Raw genomic sequence first — 21,434 nt, 5'->3', positions numbered from 1 at the left:
CATTTTTGACAGTTAGCTACCAAAGCCCTGCATGTGATATCTTTACAGTACATCATTCGGAACAACATCTTGTGATTATTGTGGACAGAAAGTGGTGAATTTAAAGCAGCATTTCTGAAAGATTTTGGTACATTTACTTAATTTTTGGGTGGATAGCCATCCATTTATTTAAAACTTTTAAGAATGTGGGAAGAAGCTGAGATATGGAAATCTTTTGCTGGACCTTGCTGGGTTCAATACACAACCTGGGAGCCCTGCCTCAGAAAACAACTTGGGAGGGAAATAAACTGCCAGAGGCACTAGTCTTTCTTTCAAAGAAGTTGGACTGCTGAGCCGGAGGATCAATTTTGATTTGGGTTCATATTACTGGTTCTGAATGGGACTACTGAATGGGACTACTGGATGTAGAAAATTACAGTGATTGAAAAACATGGGCAAGGATTCTTCCAATTTTACCATTTTTTGTGGAAATAATAAAATATATTACTGCAATCACAAGATCACTAATTCTTGGTGGGCCTATATAATGCTGAAAAGTCAAACCCAGAAAACAAACAATAAGCAAGCACTGATTATGTGAAAAATACAATTTGAATTTGATTGTTTCTTGCATTAAGACAATGCTGTTTGGCAGCTGGCTGTCAAGGCACTAATGTTGCCATGTGCATGAACACACCCAAGAGTGCATTACCAGGGGTTTATATTGCTTTGACAAGAAATAAAGGCAACAAAATCTTAACGTACAGTATCTCAGAGAAGGTTAAGTCCCTGAAAATTGATTTTTATGCTGTTTTGAAATGTGAGATAAAAAGCGAGAGCCAAGAGGGTAAGAAAATCAATCTAAAATATATGATGTGCTCTGGAAAATAGTTGACTGTACTGTAAATACAAATAGATAAACAAAAACGAAAACAAAAAAACAAAAACAAAAAACAAAAAAAAACACCAATATGGTCCTCTAAGACTTAAACATGTTGGAACATTATACCACAAATCATTTCACCATTCCAATATCTGACAAAATGATGAATATGTTTTGTTTTGTCCTGACCCGCCCTGTCTGAGATCCCAGAAGAAGACACACTAGAGAATGATCTAACAACAAGGCACTAACGTGTTTTTTTTTTTTTTACCAGATCAGTTTTCTATACATAACAGGGCTAAGCTGGTTTTGACGCACAATGACTAGGTCCTGAAAGGGATTTAATTACGAGGATATTTTCAGTATGTCATTTAAGCTGTCCAGCGGGAGCAGTATGTGGTTATATGACAGCTTCAGCATGACTAGAAACACAGGATAGACGTGACAGCCTTGGAATAAGGCTGGCAGGCCTGCTGGCATCACATAATGCTGTGGGTAACGCAGAGAGGCCGACAAAGAGAGATAGCTGAACAGACGGAGCATGGCCATGTGTGCGCTTGCCGAACCATCTTATTATTGTTCACTCAATAATCTTTTCCTAAACATCACGAAGCAGCACCAAGTGGACTGACTGTGGAACTACAAGAAGCTTCTAAAAGAAGGGAGGGGTCAAAATGAGGCCAAAGATAAACTTCTACATTCCTCCACCAGAGCTGTCTTTCATCACTCACTTCTACATTACTATTTAAGCCTGTTTTCATCCCTCTTTTAAGATTATGGGAGGAAGACCTGTGCAGGAAGCAATAAAGGCCTCTTTAGTGATGACTGGATCCACAGCGGAAATTTTTATACCTCACCCAGGGTCAGGCCTGAGTTAACTATCACTTCTGTCTCATCTGCCACTGTCAATTAATCTATTGTTCCGGGATCTAAACTGTTTTCTGCTCTGCTCACGCTCAGTACTGAACTCACTCTACAAGGAAAAAATGGGAAGTTTGAAGCTGACTTGCCTTTATAATACAGACAGCTTAACCAGACCCAGACTGATCAGACTTAGCATGAGACTGGGGAGCCAATTAGGGATTTGATAAAGGTTTTCTTTTTCTCACTTTTAAGCTACTACAAAACAAAATGCCTAAAAAGGTGTCTGTTTTCAGGAGTCACGTCAAATGAGTCAAATAAAAATCAGACAAAACTTTTGTAACTATAACAGAAAGGACATATTGTAATATCCCCAGAATATATGTCTTCTCAGCATTTGTTCCCAGGCTATGTATCACGCTGAGACCAAGGTGCTCAACTGACCATTTCTGAAGCTACCAAAACTGAACTAATTCTAATCTAATACCTAAAGCTGATCATTTGGTTTATGGAACTTGCAGGTAGTGCCACACATGGTAAGAAGCACTACTGTCAGCTTTTAGACTAAATTCAGAGGGAAAAAGTTACGAGCTAGCTAGCTAATGGTACAGGCTAGTGGCTACCAAGAGAAATGCCCCTTGTGACATAGCTAAAATGCTCAAATTAATTTTTTGCTCTCACAGAAACTTAGAATATATTATTATTATCTGTATCTTTCATTACGTTCACATTTTTTCAAAGCTACCAGCCCAACATTGACATATTATCACCCTTTTAAGTCATTTTAGTAAAGATGTTAGCAAACAGTTGCCTATTTGTACATTCAGCAGACACAAAGCATTAATTTGGATCTCCTTTATATCACCTCATCAATGCAAATCCAATATTCATTCCCCTTTTAGCTCTGTTGGTCTTCACCAACTCCCAAGGGAAATTTTTGGCTTTTTAACTGTTAATTGCCCCACGATGTTCACTAGCTAGCTAGTCACTGACTTTTTCTGTCATTAGGTGCTGGTCGTGTAGCGTACACTAGGTTTACATTATCAGAGCTATTTCCTGAAAACAGCTGCCTGCTGGAAATTAGGTTGGATGAGAGTGGTGAGAGTGAACCAAAGTAGTAAAGTTGCAGGCCATAAAACCAAAACAATTAGCTAAAAGATGCTAAAATGATATGTAGCGCTGAGGTCATCCCTTTCACAATACACAAAGTAACTTTTTTAGTTATTATAAAATATTCATTATTGCAGCTTTCAATAGTACCACAATTTATCGCAAAATAATTTAAAAATGATCATAAATTTAGGCACATTTGTTTTGGAGAACTAGAGTCAAATAGTACATATTTAATTTTGGAATCAAACTCATCATATGTAGTCTATAAGATGCCTGTATGGCACCTCTCTTATTCAATGCACTGAATCCTTCTCAGTATTCCCTTTCTTCTGACTGAGCGGATATCACATAATTCCTTGACACAATGCAGCAGTAAGGCTACATTTTCCCACAGTAACACCCCACTGCCATTTTAGCACACACACAGGCATGCATACACACACCAGGTAATCCCCATCTCAATTTAATTAAGCCACACCACAATGCAAGATAGAAACAAATATCTCACTGAAAAATATTTATGTAATTTGAGCTTGATGTGATGGAGTGTTGTGTCTTGGTGTGAGTGAGTGTGTATGTGTTTGTGTGTGGAAGGCAGCAGTGAATGTCTGTCCCTTTATCTTGTCCCAAGTATAAGGGAATTGCAGTCATTTGCTCATTTTGTGCAGCATTTAACAGAGGTGCATTAAGCTTTCATCCTGCTATGCCTGCTTTTGTTTTGACTAACAAATAACAGAAACAGATGGATTAAGAGCTTCAATTACCCCTGCGAAGGGAAAGCCATCACAGTGTGTGTCTTTCTGTGTGTGTGTGATATAATTCTCCCCACACTGTATCAGGGCAGAGAATTGGTTGCCACGGTAACAGCGGTTGGGGCTTGGAGAAAGCGGGAAGGAGAAGTAGAGTGGGAAAGGAAGGAGAAAGACTGAGAGAGGTATGGGGACAGACAGAAGACAGGAGAATTTCAGACATTCAACTAACCATTTTTCTGCATGTTTGGAAAAGAAGCTGATGCTAGTATTTCACTGAGTGGCTAACACCGAAACCGAGTTTGTTGTTTATTAATATTGTGAAAAGTAGTTAAAATATTCAATAACACAAAATAACTAAATATTATAATGTTTGCCATTGGATAGTTTCAAATGGCATTTGAAAGATTTTTTTTCAATGCTATGATCTTAGCTTTAACACCAACATAAACTAGAAGACCTTAAAGTAAAATATGGCTATTTATGCTGCAAGTACTGCTGGAGTTTTGCTTTTTCAAGCCCGTAAAGTGCTCAGAAAAATGGAAGATCATGTGCCATCTGAAGCAATCAAAACTTCCAGAATAGCTGCTATGTGGGCCCTTTAGTGAGATTGTTCTGCTAGCAGCTGTTTCCAAGGTCACGAATGAACTATCAATCACAGCTTTTAAGCAATATTGACAAAAATTCCTTAAGGTGCTCAGAAAAAAAAAAGGAAATGAACATCTATGATTCCATGACACCAGTGCCCAAGATGATATGTTTCTGAAACTGGCATTGTGAAGCTACAGTAATCCCTACTTTCCAGGGTTTAAAGGCCTGGTGTGCTTAGGTGGGGAAATGGGAATGGTTTGATGTGGTCTGCCAGTTCAAACCACTAACTCTGCCACCTGCCAGCTTTGAGGAAGAGGTTTCAAACAATGCTGTCAGTGATGGATCGCTTCTCACATAAGCTCAGAGGTTAGCTGGGAGAGAAAAGGTACTAAAGTGAACGCACTGGTAGAACATCCTTCAACTGTCTGATGCAATCGGCCGAAGAATGTGTTTTACCAGAGCAGTTTGCTTGAAGCAAGCAGCAGCTGTAAGTCTGTGACTGACAATTTAAAGCATATTTTTTCAACAAATGGTAACACACTGAATATGCAGTTACAGACACTATACCTGTATCCTATCATTATCTATACCCACTTATCCTGTTCTGGGTCAGGGGATGGTGGAGCCTATATACTACATTTAAAGAGCTGCAAGAGCCCAATCCCATTCATTTTTCCCAATGACCATATTGTATGACTCACAGTTGGAACTCTCCTGGTTGAATTATCAGTCCAAAAAGATCAACAACTGCTTTAAAAAATATATCTGGCACTTTGATAAAAATTCAAAGGTACAAGCATTTTTGGGAAGAAGTTAACTACAACTTCCGAGGTGCATTTAGGCAAGAAACTATCCAGTCACAAAGTTAAAATTCAGGTATAAGCGCTGCTAACAGTGGACAGAGAGTAAAGATGATGCTGCTGAGAAAACTGTCCATATATAAGTTGACAATAAACAACATTATTAAATTAAATCAATTCATATTTGAATCCTAGCTTAACTTTGGATGAATTCAGCAACTGTGACACCGTGATTTGTACACAAATTCAACACAGAAATGTACTGCAATTTGCTTCTCAGGCTGGCATCATCTACATAGCAATATTGTAGTATTTAAGGCCATAACATACACCCATGTGATTGTTACATTATCTGGGAGAGTCCCATGTTTCTATGTTAAGTATCTTTCTATGTTAAGTATCATGGATGATACTGTTTAAAGAAAAAAATTAAAAAGGAAAACAGAACGAGGAAAAACAACTCTTGAACCAGCAGCTCCCACCAGCTTCACAACTATACTTACCCTATATGTTTTAGAAATATTTGGGTTTGAAAGGCAATCACCAATCCTACCAATAAACCAATTGTACATTTAAAAAGGCAGAAGTACATCGCTAGTGCTTGTAATTTTTAGTAGACTACCACTGAATCATAAATAAACTAAATGAAAGAAGGCAAATCACAAACTGGTCTATGGCATCAGTCCAATCTAAAGCCAAAAATCAAGTCTGTATCACCGGTGTCCGTCCTAGATTGAAAGATATCCCCAAATAAACATTGCTCTTGCCAGTTTAAAAACTGATTGTCACTAAGAGGCTGAGATAAGCTCTATTGGACTTAGCATCTTATACAAGGACACTTCAGAAGAGCAAATGTTTTTTGAAATGAAGAGTTAAAACCCAGGTCCCGCATTTTAACACCCAACTCCCCTATAGAGAGCAGAATATCACGTGAAGAACTGTAAGACCACTCACCAGTCTGTAAAGCTCTGTGACGCTGATTTCATCTGGGTCCACCATGCTGAACTCTCGCCTGGGGACCAGGTCCAAGCCAAGTTGTCTGTAACAGAAAGATACATACATACATACACACACAGGGGTGAGGAAGTGAATTATATCAAGATCAGATGGATCATGCACATATTACAGTTATCAGTAATTCATAGCCTATTCTTTGGCGGACAAAACAGACAAGGTCAACTTAACTGAGCATCAACACCAAAGTGAATACGCATACACAAGCAACACAGTGCTGTCAGATCAACAGTGTCAGTCATCTAAACAAACTTGACACATCATCCTCTTCTCTGAGGAACAGATGAAAGAAAAAATTCCTCTCCCTTTAACCACCTGCTATGCCTGCTGTTTTCTTTATCCATCTTTCTCCAACTGCTCCCTTCCATCTCTTCCTCTCTCCATCCTTTAACCCTCTCTGTTCCTTCGTGTCCTCATTGGTTTCCACAAACAGCTCTCTCTCTCACTTTTCCCCCACTTCTTACTCCTTTTTCTCTTCTTATCCTCCTCTAGACTGGTCTCTAAGTGGACCAAAACGGTATGCTAGAGTGTGTCTCCTTGTCAGCAATAAAAGAGACAGACCTGGTCAACCATACAAATGCTCACGAAGAGGGGCTGTCCAACCATCTCCCAAATAAGGAGGAGATTGTGTGTGTATGTGTGTGTATTGAGTCTTTGAGGAGGGCCCACTGCAGGGAAATGAAGGAGAGTGAAGGCTAAGGACAGATAGAAAGAGAATGAAAGAACTTGTAAGGTTTTTTTTTTTAATTTCACCTCATGCATGGAGAGGAAAGAGAGAAAAAAGAGAGAGGAGGGATGGAGAGAGTGCTATCTGTGTGAGAGGGAAAGAGACTTGATTGCGTAAAGAGTGCGTCTGCAGGGATGGTAAGGTGACAACAAAAGACAGAGGAGCAAGGAAAGAAGAAAGAGCCAGAGAGAGAGAATCTGGGAAAGAAGGAAAGACGAGTAAGAGAGCTGCAAGAAGCTCTAGGAACGAAGCCAAGAAGGCAGAATAAACACAGAACTGAATCACATATTTTATAGTATTACATTATTCTGCTTTATGTGAAGAAAACGGGGATGTGACTATTTCATTTTCAAATCTAGTGTCATTTGCTTAAAGTTAAGTTAAGTTGAGCCAAATTCCAAATCTGTAACCCTCACCCTAATAACATTAGTGAAAGCCAGTGCTTGCTTCCTATGTATGTAATTGTACAAGAGTTGGGTTTGACCAGCTGCAAACATGCACTACTGCCTCAATAGCTCTTGTGCCATTGGAAAGTGCTACCCCCCCCAGAGCAGGGAGTTTATGGGCCCGGGGACTATGGCAGAGGAGCTACATTTTTGTTACTCCAGTCAAAACACTTCTGAGTTCCTCAAAAAATTATTGGTTGCTGGGAAAGTAAGCGCGGTGGAAACCGTCTAATGGAAGACAACAATAAGCAAACATGGAAACATTAATTTTGTATTGCCTTGCATTAAAAAGCCAGCCTATTCAGCAACAAACTCGCAAATTTCTGTTGTCAGATTTTAAATGTATGCACAAAAAAGCAAGACTTCAAAGTCATACTGGTTCACAACTACATTACCATGTAATAAAAATATACCTAAGCTAAAAGGATATTCTCTATGATGGATTGCCAGTCTCAAGCAAGCCTCTAGTCACTGGTATATATATATTGGTATATATACACTGGTAATATTTTAAAACTTTAAGGGAAATCACTTTTAAGTCATGAATTATTAATGATCTAAAAGAAAATCAAACAGAGTCATCAATAGGGCCTTTGAGATGGAACAATAAAATATGGTATCTGGGTCTGCATGTACTCAGAAAGCAACTGTTCTTGAAGCCATATTTGGACGTTTGAAAAGAGCAGTTCTCGCCCTCTCTGTCCGTCCTCTACTCACTCGTTGCCCCAGTCCAATCTCGCTGTGATGTGCTGCTTGACGTCCCTCATGCGGTCATGGGTGAGGTGGCCCACCAGCACCTGCCTCCTCAGGTCCAGTATTTCATTCATCACGTGCCAAAGCCGGTGGAACAAATCCCCCTCATTCTTCTGCAGAGGGAGAAAACGGAAAAGGAGGGACAGAGAGGTAATAGGTGGAGTCAGTCATGAATGAATGAATGAATGACAGGGAAATTGACAAGATGGAAAGACAGGAGGAGGATGAGAAGATAGACGGGAAGACACAGATGAGAAAATTAAAATATACAGTTGCATCAAGTTATCCAAAACATAAATGAAAACAAAGTGACAGAACACACTTTAGAGAGCCAAATCGACTTTTGTGAGGAGGAGGGTGACCCAGAGAGAGGCAGACAGACTTAAAAATGGATTTGTGCAAATTAGCTTCAGTGTCCTGCTGCTTTTTTTTTTTCTTGAATGTATGCACTTTGATCTGCGAGTTTTCATCAGCTCAATTGAATCAGCACCCCAGATAGCTTAATAGGACACAAACACAATCAAACCAACTAATAAATGTTTATGAAAGAGCCTTGACTGTCTGCAGCTTTTGAATTACCCAGGGCCAAATAAATTCCCTCCATGAGAAACCTAAGAAGTCAGCTTCGCTTAAACAGTGGTGATATTTAAAATTGATGCCAACTATGTGTGTTTATGTATGTGTGTGTTTAAGGGTTCTTACCACATAGAGTTGTTTCCACATGGCACCCCAGTCTCGCAACGTGGATGTCATCTCTGTGATGACAGAGTCTTCAACAGGGATGACAGTCTCAAATTGCCTACAAACATGCACAGGTGACTAAGAAACGGAGTTCAAAACTCTACCACAACCTGCACATACATATATACATAAATACATGACTGAAAAAAGAGAAAGAAACACGACATTACTCACCCTTTATTCTTGATGTGGGCATTTTTCAAGTGGATGTAGCTGGAAGGGAAGATCCCCTTTGGGCAGAAGATAAACAGGTTAATGAGAAGCACTTCAAATGAGTCATTCACCTCCAGCGGCATTAGTGTTTCACTGTTAGCAGGCGGAAATGATGCACATAATCGATACAGTGCTAAGTGTGTTGGTGGGTTAAAGAAGGAGAAAGGAGGAGACAAAGAGATAAAACCAAGAAGCAATGTGACTTAGGAGACAAAAAAAAGGTGAAAGTGTGTTTGTGTGTTTGACAATAATAAACTGCACTGACTTCTACTACCTACTGACTTGGGGAGATCAAAGCAGACACACACACACGCGCACACACACACACACACACACACACACACACACACACACACACACACACACACACACACACACACACACACACACACACACACACACACACCTACCTAACACTTTGCTCCAAGATAGTTTTTTTATAATCACATGTTCTGCACAAGAGCTTTTAACAGCCACCTCTACAACTGTCAATCGTTCTTCTAGCTCATATCACTTAACTTCATTCTTTTGTGCAGTGTGTTTTGTGCATGAGACATGCAGCTTAATTACCAGAAACAATCCAGTTTGCTTCAATTGGTTGGCTTTTAGCAAGGACGGGGCTTTTTATTTTCAAACTATAACCAGACAAAAACTTGCGGCTGTCAAATGGTGTTTGATGTGAGTTGTAAGAGCTGTCATTAAATTGGCTTTTGGCACCATTTTCTGCTAGTATTTGTAATACATTACTGAATCTATTAAATTGACAACAAACAGAACGTAAGCATACATTTTAACTATATACTTACTATAGAACCATTGCGTAAACAGCACCCTTAGAATTCAGACCAGCTCAGTTATTAAAAACCAGACCACATAATCTGTGTGACAGCCTTAAATGCAGAAGTGGTTTTATGCTCCAGTGCTTGGCAGCAACTGGAAGCAATTTAGTGTCTTCTAGGGTCCATATTCTTCATATTTGTTTGCACTTTATTTATCTAATATTCAATTTCCTCTATGAAATTTTGTAAGGCCATATTTTCTAATGCCATTTGAGGCCAATATATGATTTGTGATTATGGACTATATAAAAAATTTAATTGACTTTACTTGAGTTGGTTGTGAGTATTTTTGGCCTACTCGCTGACTATTCACTGATGATACAGCTAAATGGAGTTCAACCATCACTAATTTTATTATTTATTCCTGTGCTTTTCTTACTGTGAAGTAGGAGTGAAAAATGCATATTATCAGACAAGCTGTTTTCATTAAAGGCTCTGTACACACACACAGGTGTTGTAACTATTAGCTGTTTAGATCTCTGATCAGGTTGAAGTTGGTTGGCGCTATGCTAGGAATTACATGATGCCTCCAACCTCCACAGAGGCCTACTAATAAGACTAAACCCACATGCAGCTGATGATACCGACGTGCTGAGCAGACAAAAGTGTTTAGTTTAACCAATTGGCAAAATGAAACATTTTGATAAAAGTGCAGCTGATGAAATCTGTCACTAACAGTTGTCATTGCAGGTGGTTAAATTTCAAGTTGTGGGTAACAATGGCAGGCCTGAGAGAGACTTTCAAATTTGAAAACAATACTCTGTTAGCATTCAAAAAAAAAAAAAAAACATGAGATAGGGCATCAGGGTTGAATGAGTGTAGAAATGAGTTCTAACCAAAAATGCACACGCTCCAAAAAAAATGGTTCGCTCACCTTGACATTAGGATTCTTCAAGATGAATCCTCGGTACCAGCCTTCAGAAGACAAAGCAGAATTTGAATTTCCAGTATGTCACTATTAATGTTACACCTTTATATCTTTACATCTGGTCCGGACTGTAGAACAGAAGAGGTAGAGAAATATGGAATATTTTATATTTATTAACAAAAGGACAGGGAAGGAGATGCATGTGTGTGAGTGAGTGAGTGAGTGAGTGAGTGAGTGAGTGGTTTTTCTACAGTGATTTAATGAAACTGATCCAATCCTTCTGACAGCTGCATATCCAAAGAATTTCATTTTATTCCAATTCAATGTCATGTGAAAAAGAGATTGAGACATTAATGGACCGCTAACTAGGTATCTCATTGCCAACTGAATAACTTTCCACTGCCAATAAAAATGGCAACTCCATCTTAGATTTTTGTTTTTTATGTCATAGCAGCACTCAATAGAATTGTGTTACATGACACCTTGTTTTTTTGAACAAGCTGTGACACTTAAAGCCACTGAAAGCTCCGTTAACTTCACTATGATTTGTCCTAGCAGGTGCGGGCGGGGAAAAAGCAGATACAGGGTAAAAGGTGAAAAAGCTGCGGCTTGCATACGCTCACACTATTATCACACCATTACACTCTCCAATCTGAGCTCAAACCAAATTAGTACATGCTTGATGCTTTTGCAAATCCCAGGACTGATAGAAACAATCTGATACATTTACATCGGAGGCTTTGAGCTGATGCTCTTTTCCAAACTGACGATTGAAGCTCATTCCACTGTTGCAGTCTTTGTAGTCCCTCCAGATAAGAGCATTAGCTAAATAGCTGAAATGTAAATGTATTTGATTATTCAAATCACTGTTGGGTTTCACCAGAGCATCTGTGACTTAGTTGGTATTTTTGCTGCCTGATTTGTTTCAGACATGCATGGTCAAAATAGCATTTAGTAATTTGTCTGGGTCTGTACTGTGGAACATATGCTCAGAATTTCCTAGATGAGTCATTTTTTTCAGTAGCAGAGGTCAAAAAACCAGTGAACTACCAGCTACAACAGGCTGAGTACACGGTAAACACCTCCAGTCTGAAGCAGTTGAGAGTGCGCAGAACCTAGTTAGCAAGCTAAGAAGTTGAAATAATTAGCTAAAAGTCATGGATGAATTTTTGAAACAGTTGGCTAAAAATAATTTCCTCAAATCTGAAATAGTTAGGTAAAAAGCACTGGAAAAAAATGGTAAACATCCAGCTTCTGCCAATTTTTTTGTAGTATAAATGCAAACAGACCTATGACAAAAATATTATTGGAACATCCATGCGATATCTACTATGTTGTACATACTATGTTAGTATAATTAATGAGCCATTGTCAGGCCAAGTCAAAAATGAAATACTGAGGCGTGTTTTCAGACAGGAGCCACATGCCAGTAAAGACACATTCACTCTGAAAGCTAATGTTTTTTGAAGCGTCAACAGTATCAACATGAGGCAGAGCCATTAGTCCGTCTCCTCTGTTGTCAGCAGCCCATCTCTAAGCCTCTTCGCTACTGGCAGGATTTTGATTTTGTTCCTCCCTCCTGGGCCAAGCATTCCGCTAGCTGTGCTATTGTCTACTTCCTCTGGGTCTTTTACCACAATATCACATTCCTCTAGCTGGCTGGCTGGCTGCACGACTGGCTGCTCGGCTGGCTGACTGGCTGACTCTCTCGGTGTGAGTGTGTGCTTCTGTCACCCAACAGGAAGTGAGACAGTGTGTATCAAGAGCTCCGGAAGGGGGAGGTGTGTGTGTGTGTGTGTTTGTGTATGGCTGCTCACGTGTGTTAAGGTGTGCATAAAAGTGTGGCTTTGTTTTGGTTGGATGATTTCACATTATTCTTGAAAGTTAAAAAGGTCAAAGACAGAATGCTGAGCTATTATATTTCTCCATCCATCCATTATCCATCAGCTCTGTCGCGTATCCTTGTGAAGGTCGTTGAGGGGCTGGAGCCAATTCCAGCTGACAAAAATAAATAATAAATAATACAATAAAGACTCAAATTGGGTACCTTTAATGCACTGTGATCACAACTGTTGCTTTCTCTAAAAATATTATATCATCTAATTCATTATCTATGTCTGTCTTATTTTTCTCTTACTCTTGGAGATAGGAGGGAAAAAACATTAACATACATAGGGAGAGACAGACAGTGAAAGAGAGGGTGTAAAAAAAAAAAAAGAAAGTAGAGGAGAAAAACAGACCCAGCGTGGGCAGGAAGGCGGGAAAACGGCCAGCCAATGATGCAGGAAACAGTAGCAAACGTGAATTTCCATAAGCATTCATCACAGGCACAATGCTGCTCATCATGTGTGTACACTCCACCATGACAGCCCTCAATAAGATATGCGAGAACCCGATGTTACTTCAGTGGAAGTCCACCAGGCAAACTTCAGTAAATCAACCAAACACCTTAATGTCCTTGCATGTGTTTGTTTGCACAAGGTATTGCCAAGTTACAAAATGTCTGTTTCTTCTATTTATGCTCATGGTTGCATAAATCTGTGGATCAATGTATGCGTGTGCATTTGTGTATGAGTGTGAATGTGTAAATATATAGTTCACAGCGTGTGCATGCCTGTACCTATTATTTGTGAAAGATTAAATAAATATAACAGCTTTCCCATGGATTTCCTTGATCTGTAAACTTCATGAAAAGAGGAAGTGTTTCTGTGTGTAAGTGCATGTGTTCGCTTCACTACTCAATCGAAGGCAATTTCTTTCATTATTTGTCCTATTCTGTTTAATTTCAATTTTTCCCCTCACAGAAAGCAGCTAAGTGTAGAGTTATGTACACTTATAAAGTGTGTATGTGTGCATCCTACCTTCACATTTCTCCAGGATCTGCACCGTGTCTCCAATTTCCAGTGGGAGGCCATGCTGAACAGTCCCTCGGAAACTGGCCAGCACTGAAAAAAAAAAAAAAAGAGTCACAAAACACCCATGTTTTTTTGTTTGTTTGGTTGTTTTTTTTATGTCTGAGCTTGGTTATGCAGAGTTTAAAAAAAAAAAAAAATCCTAAGACATAAGTAGTGATACAAAACAAAACCCTTCTGGAAAATCAGGATAAAAAATAACTTAGAGTAGGTGCAATCAATAATCTGTGTAGGTGAAATAAAAATCAAAGCTAATAAAATATCCCTGTATTTCTTCACAAACTCAAAATAGTGAAGCACAATGAAAACTTGAATAAATACATTTTGAGTAATACAGAATATATGAAGTTGAATTTTTATTCAAAACCAAATTTAAGACAAAACCTGTCAAACATTGTAACTATAAACAGAAAGGACTGAAAAAAACATTGAAACCATGCTAATACAGTATGATGGAATCTTTGAGAGTAGGCACAGGACACCAAAGAAACTGTGTAATACAGAAACATACGTAAGACACAGAAACATCAGTTTTAACATGTTTCTTTCTTTCTCAAATCACTTCAAAATAGATATCAGGAGTACTACTCAGCCTGTTAGGCAGGAGGCAGCTTTTTAAAGTCTGAAAAAAATAACTTCTGGTGATGCCATCAGGTTTATCTCAAATTGGGTTTCAAGACTGCAAGTTTTTAAACAGAAAGCCTCCATTACAAACTGTGGATGTGGAGTCTGAAAGATGTGGCATTTTACCAAGCATAGAGGATCTAATAAAGGGAACTGATAGAGAGTTGCATCTGGGAAATGTAGGGTTTTTGAAGCTTGACCCATACTAGAGACTAAAAGATAGGATATCTCTGACTCTGCAACACCATTCTTTTCATAATCTGTCTGTTTTTAGTCCCCAGACTACACCTAATAGCTGGAATGCCCCTTTAAGGGAACGTAAAAAGGCAGAAAAAGAGATCTTGCAATTTACAGATGCTGGCATGTAGAAAGTGGCAAATCAAATATCAAAGAATCCAAGCACAAAGTTCTGAAACACTATTATGAAATGGAAAAAAAAATACTGTTTCAAGAAGATATAAGTAATATATTGGGCTGGGATTTAAGATAATACAAGTTTTGAATCAATGTTGGAGCATTGTTGGAGCAAGCCTGAAATATAAAGGCGAATAAGTGAAGGAGTAGTAACCAAGTAATGCTGATGGTCCAATAGCATTGAGCGGTACTTTGTGCTGTGAGATGTAATAGTCATCAGCAGAGTGTCAGTTGACAGCGCTTCAACCAGCTCTTTAAAAAAAGAGCAATGTCCTGCTGACTCACACATACAAACAATGAATTAACCCACACACTTAAACTTGCATGTACACACGGATATGTCAACCACTGCACACTGATGGTCCTACAAACACAGCATGCAAACGCTGATACGCACACACACTGACTGTGGAAATGTCTACACAAGCCCTTACACAGACAGAAAATTCACACAAGTAGCCTATTCAAACAGCAATGTATGGAAGCACACATGGTCACACACAGACATGCATTCAAACATGGACACAGACATGCAGAGGAAAAAGACAGCTTCACTTAGGTTTGGGGTAGAAACGTATAACAAGAGTCCCGATCATGCAAAACTGAGAGGGATACCGCCACAGCTGAAGTGTTTAGAGAGAATTTCATTTTCTTCTGCCTGCAGGGATTGTCCAGTGTACCTGAATGCACACTTTTCCCCTCGCTGCAGAGGGATTATACTTAATCCGGCACAATTTAAGGAAAGTGAGATGCAGCCAGAGACTATGAGTGCAAAGACAGTGGACACTGAGGTAATGTTTCATGATGATCATGACTGATGAACACAAAAGGACGCTGCACATGAGGACACACTCATTAACCATTCAGTAAATCCAAAAAGTCATAAAGATCTATTTGAGTTGGCTTCCCAATGGATAGGGCTTGAGAATTTTTTTTCTTGCTTTTATTTTTTTTTAAATCAATGAATTTAACAGTATTTATTTTGAAAAAAAAAAAAAACAACAACTCTTGTTTGCGTTGAAAATTTGGGTGAAAACTGGTTTAAACTCAGCAGTTTAAACAGATTTTCACCCAAATTTATTCCCTTTTTTTTTTTTATCTTTTAAATGAGCGTGTTTGTTAATGGAAATTGGCTGGAAAAACTTTACTCTTAGACTAGGTTGCACTCAATGAGAAATATCAGCTGCAAATCAGAGGTTGAGTGCCAGTGGTGTTTATTTTTCAGTTTTACGTTTGTTTTTTTTCCTGGCAGAGTATCCATGAGAGGATTCAACTGAATTACCCATCAACCTACTCTCTCATGTTGACACTGAAGTCAGATCTGCTGGTGAAATCAAACAGCAGCTAGACCCTCTGCTGTCTGAAATTCGGTGCATGTGTGTTATTCTACGTCCTTCTGCATTTTAGGTTGAAGCTTCACCAACTCCTTGTTATCCTTTAAGCTGCAGAAACACTTTCTTTACAAGGGATTTGTCACAACTGCACATCTGACTTTGAAATTAAGGCCAATCACTGACACACACACACACACACACACACACACACACACACACACACACACACACACGCACGCACACACAGCTAACACTTACACTCACCAAGTGTAAAGTGTGCCCAATGCATAAATTATCCAAGTGACTTTTCCCAGCTGCAGTGAACTAAATTATTCAGTTTCTAGTCACTATTTTCTTTTTTCTGCAGTGAAATGTAAGCTTCCCGCCTGTCAATCCACAAGCCAGCTGCTGTCCTTCCGTCTGTGTGTCTCTAACTGCCTGTCATCCGTCTGGCTCTGACTGTCATCTGTCTGGACTGGATAACCACCAAATGATGCACTGAGGAAACAGGAAAGGTGTTCACTCTTGAGGGAATTGATTTGTTTTTGTTTTGTCCCATTTGCTACGGTTGCAGGATTTGTCCTTTTACTGCAGAAAAAGAGAATGGCGAGTATAAATGGGGAGAAAGATGCCATTCATGGCTGTTCAACCACACAGCTGCCACAGAGTACAAAAACAGGCATAGCAGGGGCAAAATGCTATATTCGGACCAATGCACACACACTCCACCCACACAAACATGGCATGTGTAAGTGGATGCCACTGGTGCATGAATATCCTATTGCATAAATTGAACAAAAGCAGAGCTGCTGATGCTCAGACATGACATTAACACACACACATTGTCTGTCTATTGAACCCGTTATACGCAGTTTCCAGATGGCCTGCACTGACCAGCATTTCAGCCACCAAAAGGCAAACTCAGATCCTTTCTGACACACACAAGCACACACAGTCGGATTCTATGTGACACCATTCCTCTGGGTCATGGCGAGGATGCTGCTATTCTTGACCAGACTATCATCCCTAAACTAGACATGTAGAGATGGCAGCCTGGAAGAGTCATGTACGCTGGGATAAACAAACAGAAACACATTGACGGAGACATGGCAGCATGCATCTCCACCACAACAATTGAGAATGCCACTTTGGGATCATCAGCTCATGTGGCGGTCATAAAGAGTTAGATGCCAAGAGAACGTTTGAAACTTGGAAAAAGGTGCATAAGTCAAAGTTTGGTAAAAACAAAGACCAACAGATGGCATCATATTAACCGAAAATAGTGTAATTAAATCACCATTACCAAGTCCTTACTCCATTTTTACAGACTTTAGTCACAACTATGAAAAACCAATTTATTCAAGTTCATTAAAAACCATGTTAAAGTTCAGAAAACACTTTAATCATTAATTTATGCAATTTATACATCTTTTATTGCCATATTTTGCTAATTAAATGTTTTTCCTTCTTTTTTTTACCCAATACTTGTAAATGCATATACATACAGTAAACACACACACACACACACACACACACACACACACACACACACACACACACACACACACACACACACACACACACACACACACACACACATATATAACATTAGCGAAAGAATCTAGTCCAAATAGGTTCCTGTTGCATTCCCGTGGGTCTCGGGTCTTTTGGTCAATAATTATAATACTTGAGCGGTTCCCAGTTAACCCTTTATGAGCTATAATGACATGGTTCATCTTACTCATCATAGGAGAGAAATGCATTTGTAAGGGTGAGAGGTGCCTGGAAAAATGTTTAAAAAAAAATGTATTATTTCTACTCTTTTGACCCTGGCTGCTTGTCAATAGTATTGAGGAGCAGGTTTAATTATTTCTGCTCTATTACAGGCAGGGTCTGACTGGCCTCGGGTCCCCCTCAGATCAGGTCTCTTTTTTGGGAAAATTACTTCGTAGATATTGGTTCCAGGTAGGTTTTCTACTGGTCTGTCCAAAAATGTCAGACATATGACGACCTCTAACAGAGAGTAACGTTTGCTACAGGAGCTTTTCAGTGTCACAATATATTCCTAACAAACAATCTCTGGCCTCATGTTACCTTACATAAAAATTATCCCAATGATTTTCGCAAGGAGTAGTACAGATTTTAAATTTAGCAAAAGGAAAGCACCAGTATTGGATCAATACCCAGTACCTTCAGATAAGTTCGTGCTTCCCTAATTGTCTGTTGAATATCTTTGGCTTTTGGAGAAATAAGAAATATGAAATAATCTGACGATGCCACCTCGGCCTTTTGGGAACTTGCGGAGGGCATTTTCATTTTATTTTTTTGACATTTCATAGACAAAAAATGATTTGCTTAATTATAGAAAAACACCGATAGCGTCATCAATAATGAAAATAATCATTAGTTGTATCCCTATTCCAGATATCTAACCAAACAAAGTTGCAGTGAAGGCAAATTATCTATTCATTAACTGACAGCGACTGTGCCCACATGGGCTCTTGAAGTCAGAGGTTGAATTTCAATCTCTGAAATGCACTTTCACCTCGCTTTAATCCAGTACGACTAGATCTGTGTTTTCTTGTTTGCAAGTGCATTCTGCTGAGTAAATCAAGATCCCTAGAAAGCCTCCTGGCTTGGATTAGCCTTACATGTGCTTTAACCTGCCACTTGGAGTCAAAGACTGTCAAACTGCGTTGCATTTGGTTTGCTCGTCACCCCACCTAAGCTTCTCAAGAGAACAAACACTGCCACTGCCCCAGAGTGAGAAAAACAACAGAGCCCGTTCTCAGCCTGCGCGCTTTCAAAAAAAAGCAACAACGGAATGAGGCAGGTATGTCGCAGGTGATCAAAGCTCCATGTTATGTTGCTGCTAGTCTCAAATTTACAGAGATTCACCATTACAGTGAAAAAAATATTTAAGAAGCATGAAGCAGCAACTGATTTCCATCTCAGAGGCAACATTTCTTACAAACCTTTTTTTTACTAAAAAACATAGCAAATTTCATTCAAAGCACCTAATGTGCTTTTTAACCTCATTACCCTGACTTTCTATTCTCTCCAAATGATCTGATAATGATTCACATGCATAATCCACTCCCACGTGTTAATTATACAGCATTTATAACATTAATATGCAAATCTGACAACACAGCAACTGGTGGCACTCAACTGGCCTCTATTGTTGCCAAATGTAAGTATCATGAATATTTCATTTGTGTGTGGGAATATGTGAGCATTATGAAACAAGCACAGTCACAAATGCAAGCAGACATTTGTAAGGATGTATTAAGATTAAAAAAGGCGGATTAATGGGTTGATTCTAAAGAGGGCAAGAAGAGTGGTATCAAAAGGCAAAGCACCGGTTTTCATCCTGTTTCTTATATATTTAAAAGGTAAACACTTTCAAAAGCACCTACCACACAGAACCTCTTCCCTTCCTCATGCTGAACATTCTGCGTCCTGCATTCCACTGTCCAAAAGCATAATACAGGCAGAACTGCATTTGCCAAACAAAAGGTGCCTTTTATTCCAGCAATGTGACTAAAACATTCCTACTTAGACCAAAACTAGCTCAGCTATGTTTTGTCTTCGCCAACTTCATGCACACTGTGTTCTTAATCAAAGGCTTCGGGCATTTATATTCTTTGTGGTGAACTAAATAGGGGCTAAAATGTCCCTATGTCATGACAAAATACTGTCCCACCACCTTGTGGATTCAAGGAAGTGAGAGGGTGAATGTGGTTAACAACACAGAAGGACTTACCCAGGGATCTTGTACAGTAAGAAAATCCAAACCACAAAGATGTGTTTATGCATATGTGAAGCACATTTGCAGGCACAAACACACACAAATTCACATGGATGTGACAGAGCAGGAGAGGTATCTGACAGCTTTAGTGCAGATAAAGACAGATTAAGTCAGTGGGTGTGGCAACTGCAAAAAAGGTCATTTCACTGGTTGTGCTTGGAAGGCCAGGAAGTGGCATCACACATTTAAAAGCAGGGGAATCAACAGGTGTTTCAGCAGGAGAAGAGAGCAGGTATATATCTGAAAGTAGCTGCACTGAGAAGGCCTTGAACATGACTCAACTTGGCAGTTGTGGTCACAGAAACGGACAAAAACACACACCGGTGCAGACATACAGGTCTGACAGGTAGTGCAGACAAACGCCAGGTCGGTAGAATCACCCAGGAGGAACGGCTTTCATTTCGTCTTCTCCATTGCCAGCCGCCAGGTTCCCTTCACTGCCTTTGTGTGTGTGGAGATATGAACAGAAACCACCATCACAGTAGCGCTCGGTAGCAACAATAACCCTTCGTTCAAATCAAGCTGCAGGAGCAGAAGCTTTCAAAGAAGAGTTGAGCGAGGACTGTCATTACTTTTTTTTGAAACTGCTGCATGACAAAAAGCGCAGCTCGGGACTCAATATCATTTCAGCACTGCCTCAGTGTCAGGGGCCGAATGTGAAATCTTATACCTACAGCATCTGACTTGTGAAAGAACTCAAAAATAAATACAAACTGTGCAGGTGAGATATGCAGCCACTTTTTAAAAAGAGAACATGTCTATAAACTGCTATGAACTCCTACTGCTTTCCACTCCACATCTCCTCTAACATGATTATCACTGAAGAAGCTGTTATAAACACATCCATACACAGATTCTCACCGAGCTTGTTGATTTAACATAGAAAAAAGCGAAAGCACAGTTTTTTTCCATTAGCTTTTTCATTAGCATGATCACCACCAGGTTAACATTAGCGTCTGCCCCAGTCATAAAGTACAACAAAAATAGAGAGCAATAAAAGCAACATTCAGTCCTATTGGCCTGAGCAGGAGAAATCATAAATGACTCAGTTTAAATCGAAATATAGGTCAGTACGCTAAAAGTTCACTCCATTCTGAGGCATTAATCTGACAGATGCATTAGATAGCCCTCTGATGCCGTGAGTAGAGATGAGATGATTATTATAATCCTCTCGGGAGGTTTTATCTCACCTGCATAAATTTGTCATTTTTCCCCTCTTCTGTAGTATTTATCAATGGATTATGACATCACTATCCCTGTACACTTACTTAAGCAACTGAAAAAGGCCATCTTCACCCCAATCCTCCTCTAATCCCATCTCACTTTCGGCAGTTCATGTCTTTTGTACCTTGGGATAGCTAGTCACAGCTAGTGAGGTGCATGATAGCATAAGGGACACTTCCTGTGACTGGGCTAAATGGCATTCTTGCCAAAAGCAAACCAGCCTGGATTTCACTGGGAAGTGATCTGACGCCAGCTCTCCCTGGAAGATGAGAGGGGCACTGTTGAACCACCACAAGAATTCAACTCCAGTGTTTTATGCCTGTAAACAGACACTCCAGAGGGCTCTGAATATGTCAAGTGTGAAAATTCATCTTCATCAGTTATGTTGCATCTTTGAAACTGCATGCATTCATTGATTACTAAGGCCAATTGGGGCAAGCCCAACAAGCTGGCAAATTATTATCTTATTAGGGGTGATATGGCTGTGTTAGCAAACAGTTGCTTATTTAGTCATTCAGCAGGTACACAGCATCATTGG

The 21,434-nt window shown here is 39.5% G+C and overlaps 1 protein-coding gene across 1 annotated transcript in view; it reads right to left on the bottom strand.

Annotated features, from left to right (window-relative positions):
* Positions 1-21,434, bottom strand: part of dock4b (dedicator of cytokinesis 4b) — a 110,626-nt gene that overhangs the window by 65,442 nt on the left and 23,750 nt on the right. Inside the window, exons 2-7 of the mRNA XM_040152902.1 lie at positions 13,439-13,522; positions 10,584-10,624; positions 8,832-8,887; positions 8,619-8,715; positions 7,881-8,029; positions 5,931-6,015 (exon numbers count right to left, since the gene is read on the bottom strand). Of these exons, the coding sequence (XP_040008836.1) occupies positions 5,931-6,015; positions 7,881-8,029; positions 8,619-8,715; positions 8,832-8,887; positions 10,584-10,624; positions 13,439-13,522 (512 nt within the window). The remainder of the gene's footprint in view (positions 1-5,930; positions 6,016-7,880; positions 8,030-8,618; positions 8,716-8,831; positions 8,888-10,583; positions 10,625-13,438; positions 13,523-21,434) is intronic.

Source organism: Xiphias gladius, chromosome 2 (assembly GCF_016859285.1).
Source record: "Xiphias gladius isolate SHS-SW01 ecotype Sanya breed wild chromosome 2, ASM1685928v1, whole genome shotgun sequence".
In the NCBI taxonomy this organism is placed as follows: Eukaryota; Metazoa; Chordata; class Actinopteri; order Istiophoriformes; family Xiphiidae; genus Xiphias; species Xiphias gladius.
This window is presented reverse-complemented; position numbering and strand designations above follow the sequence as displayed.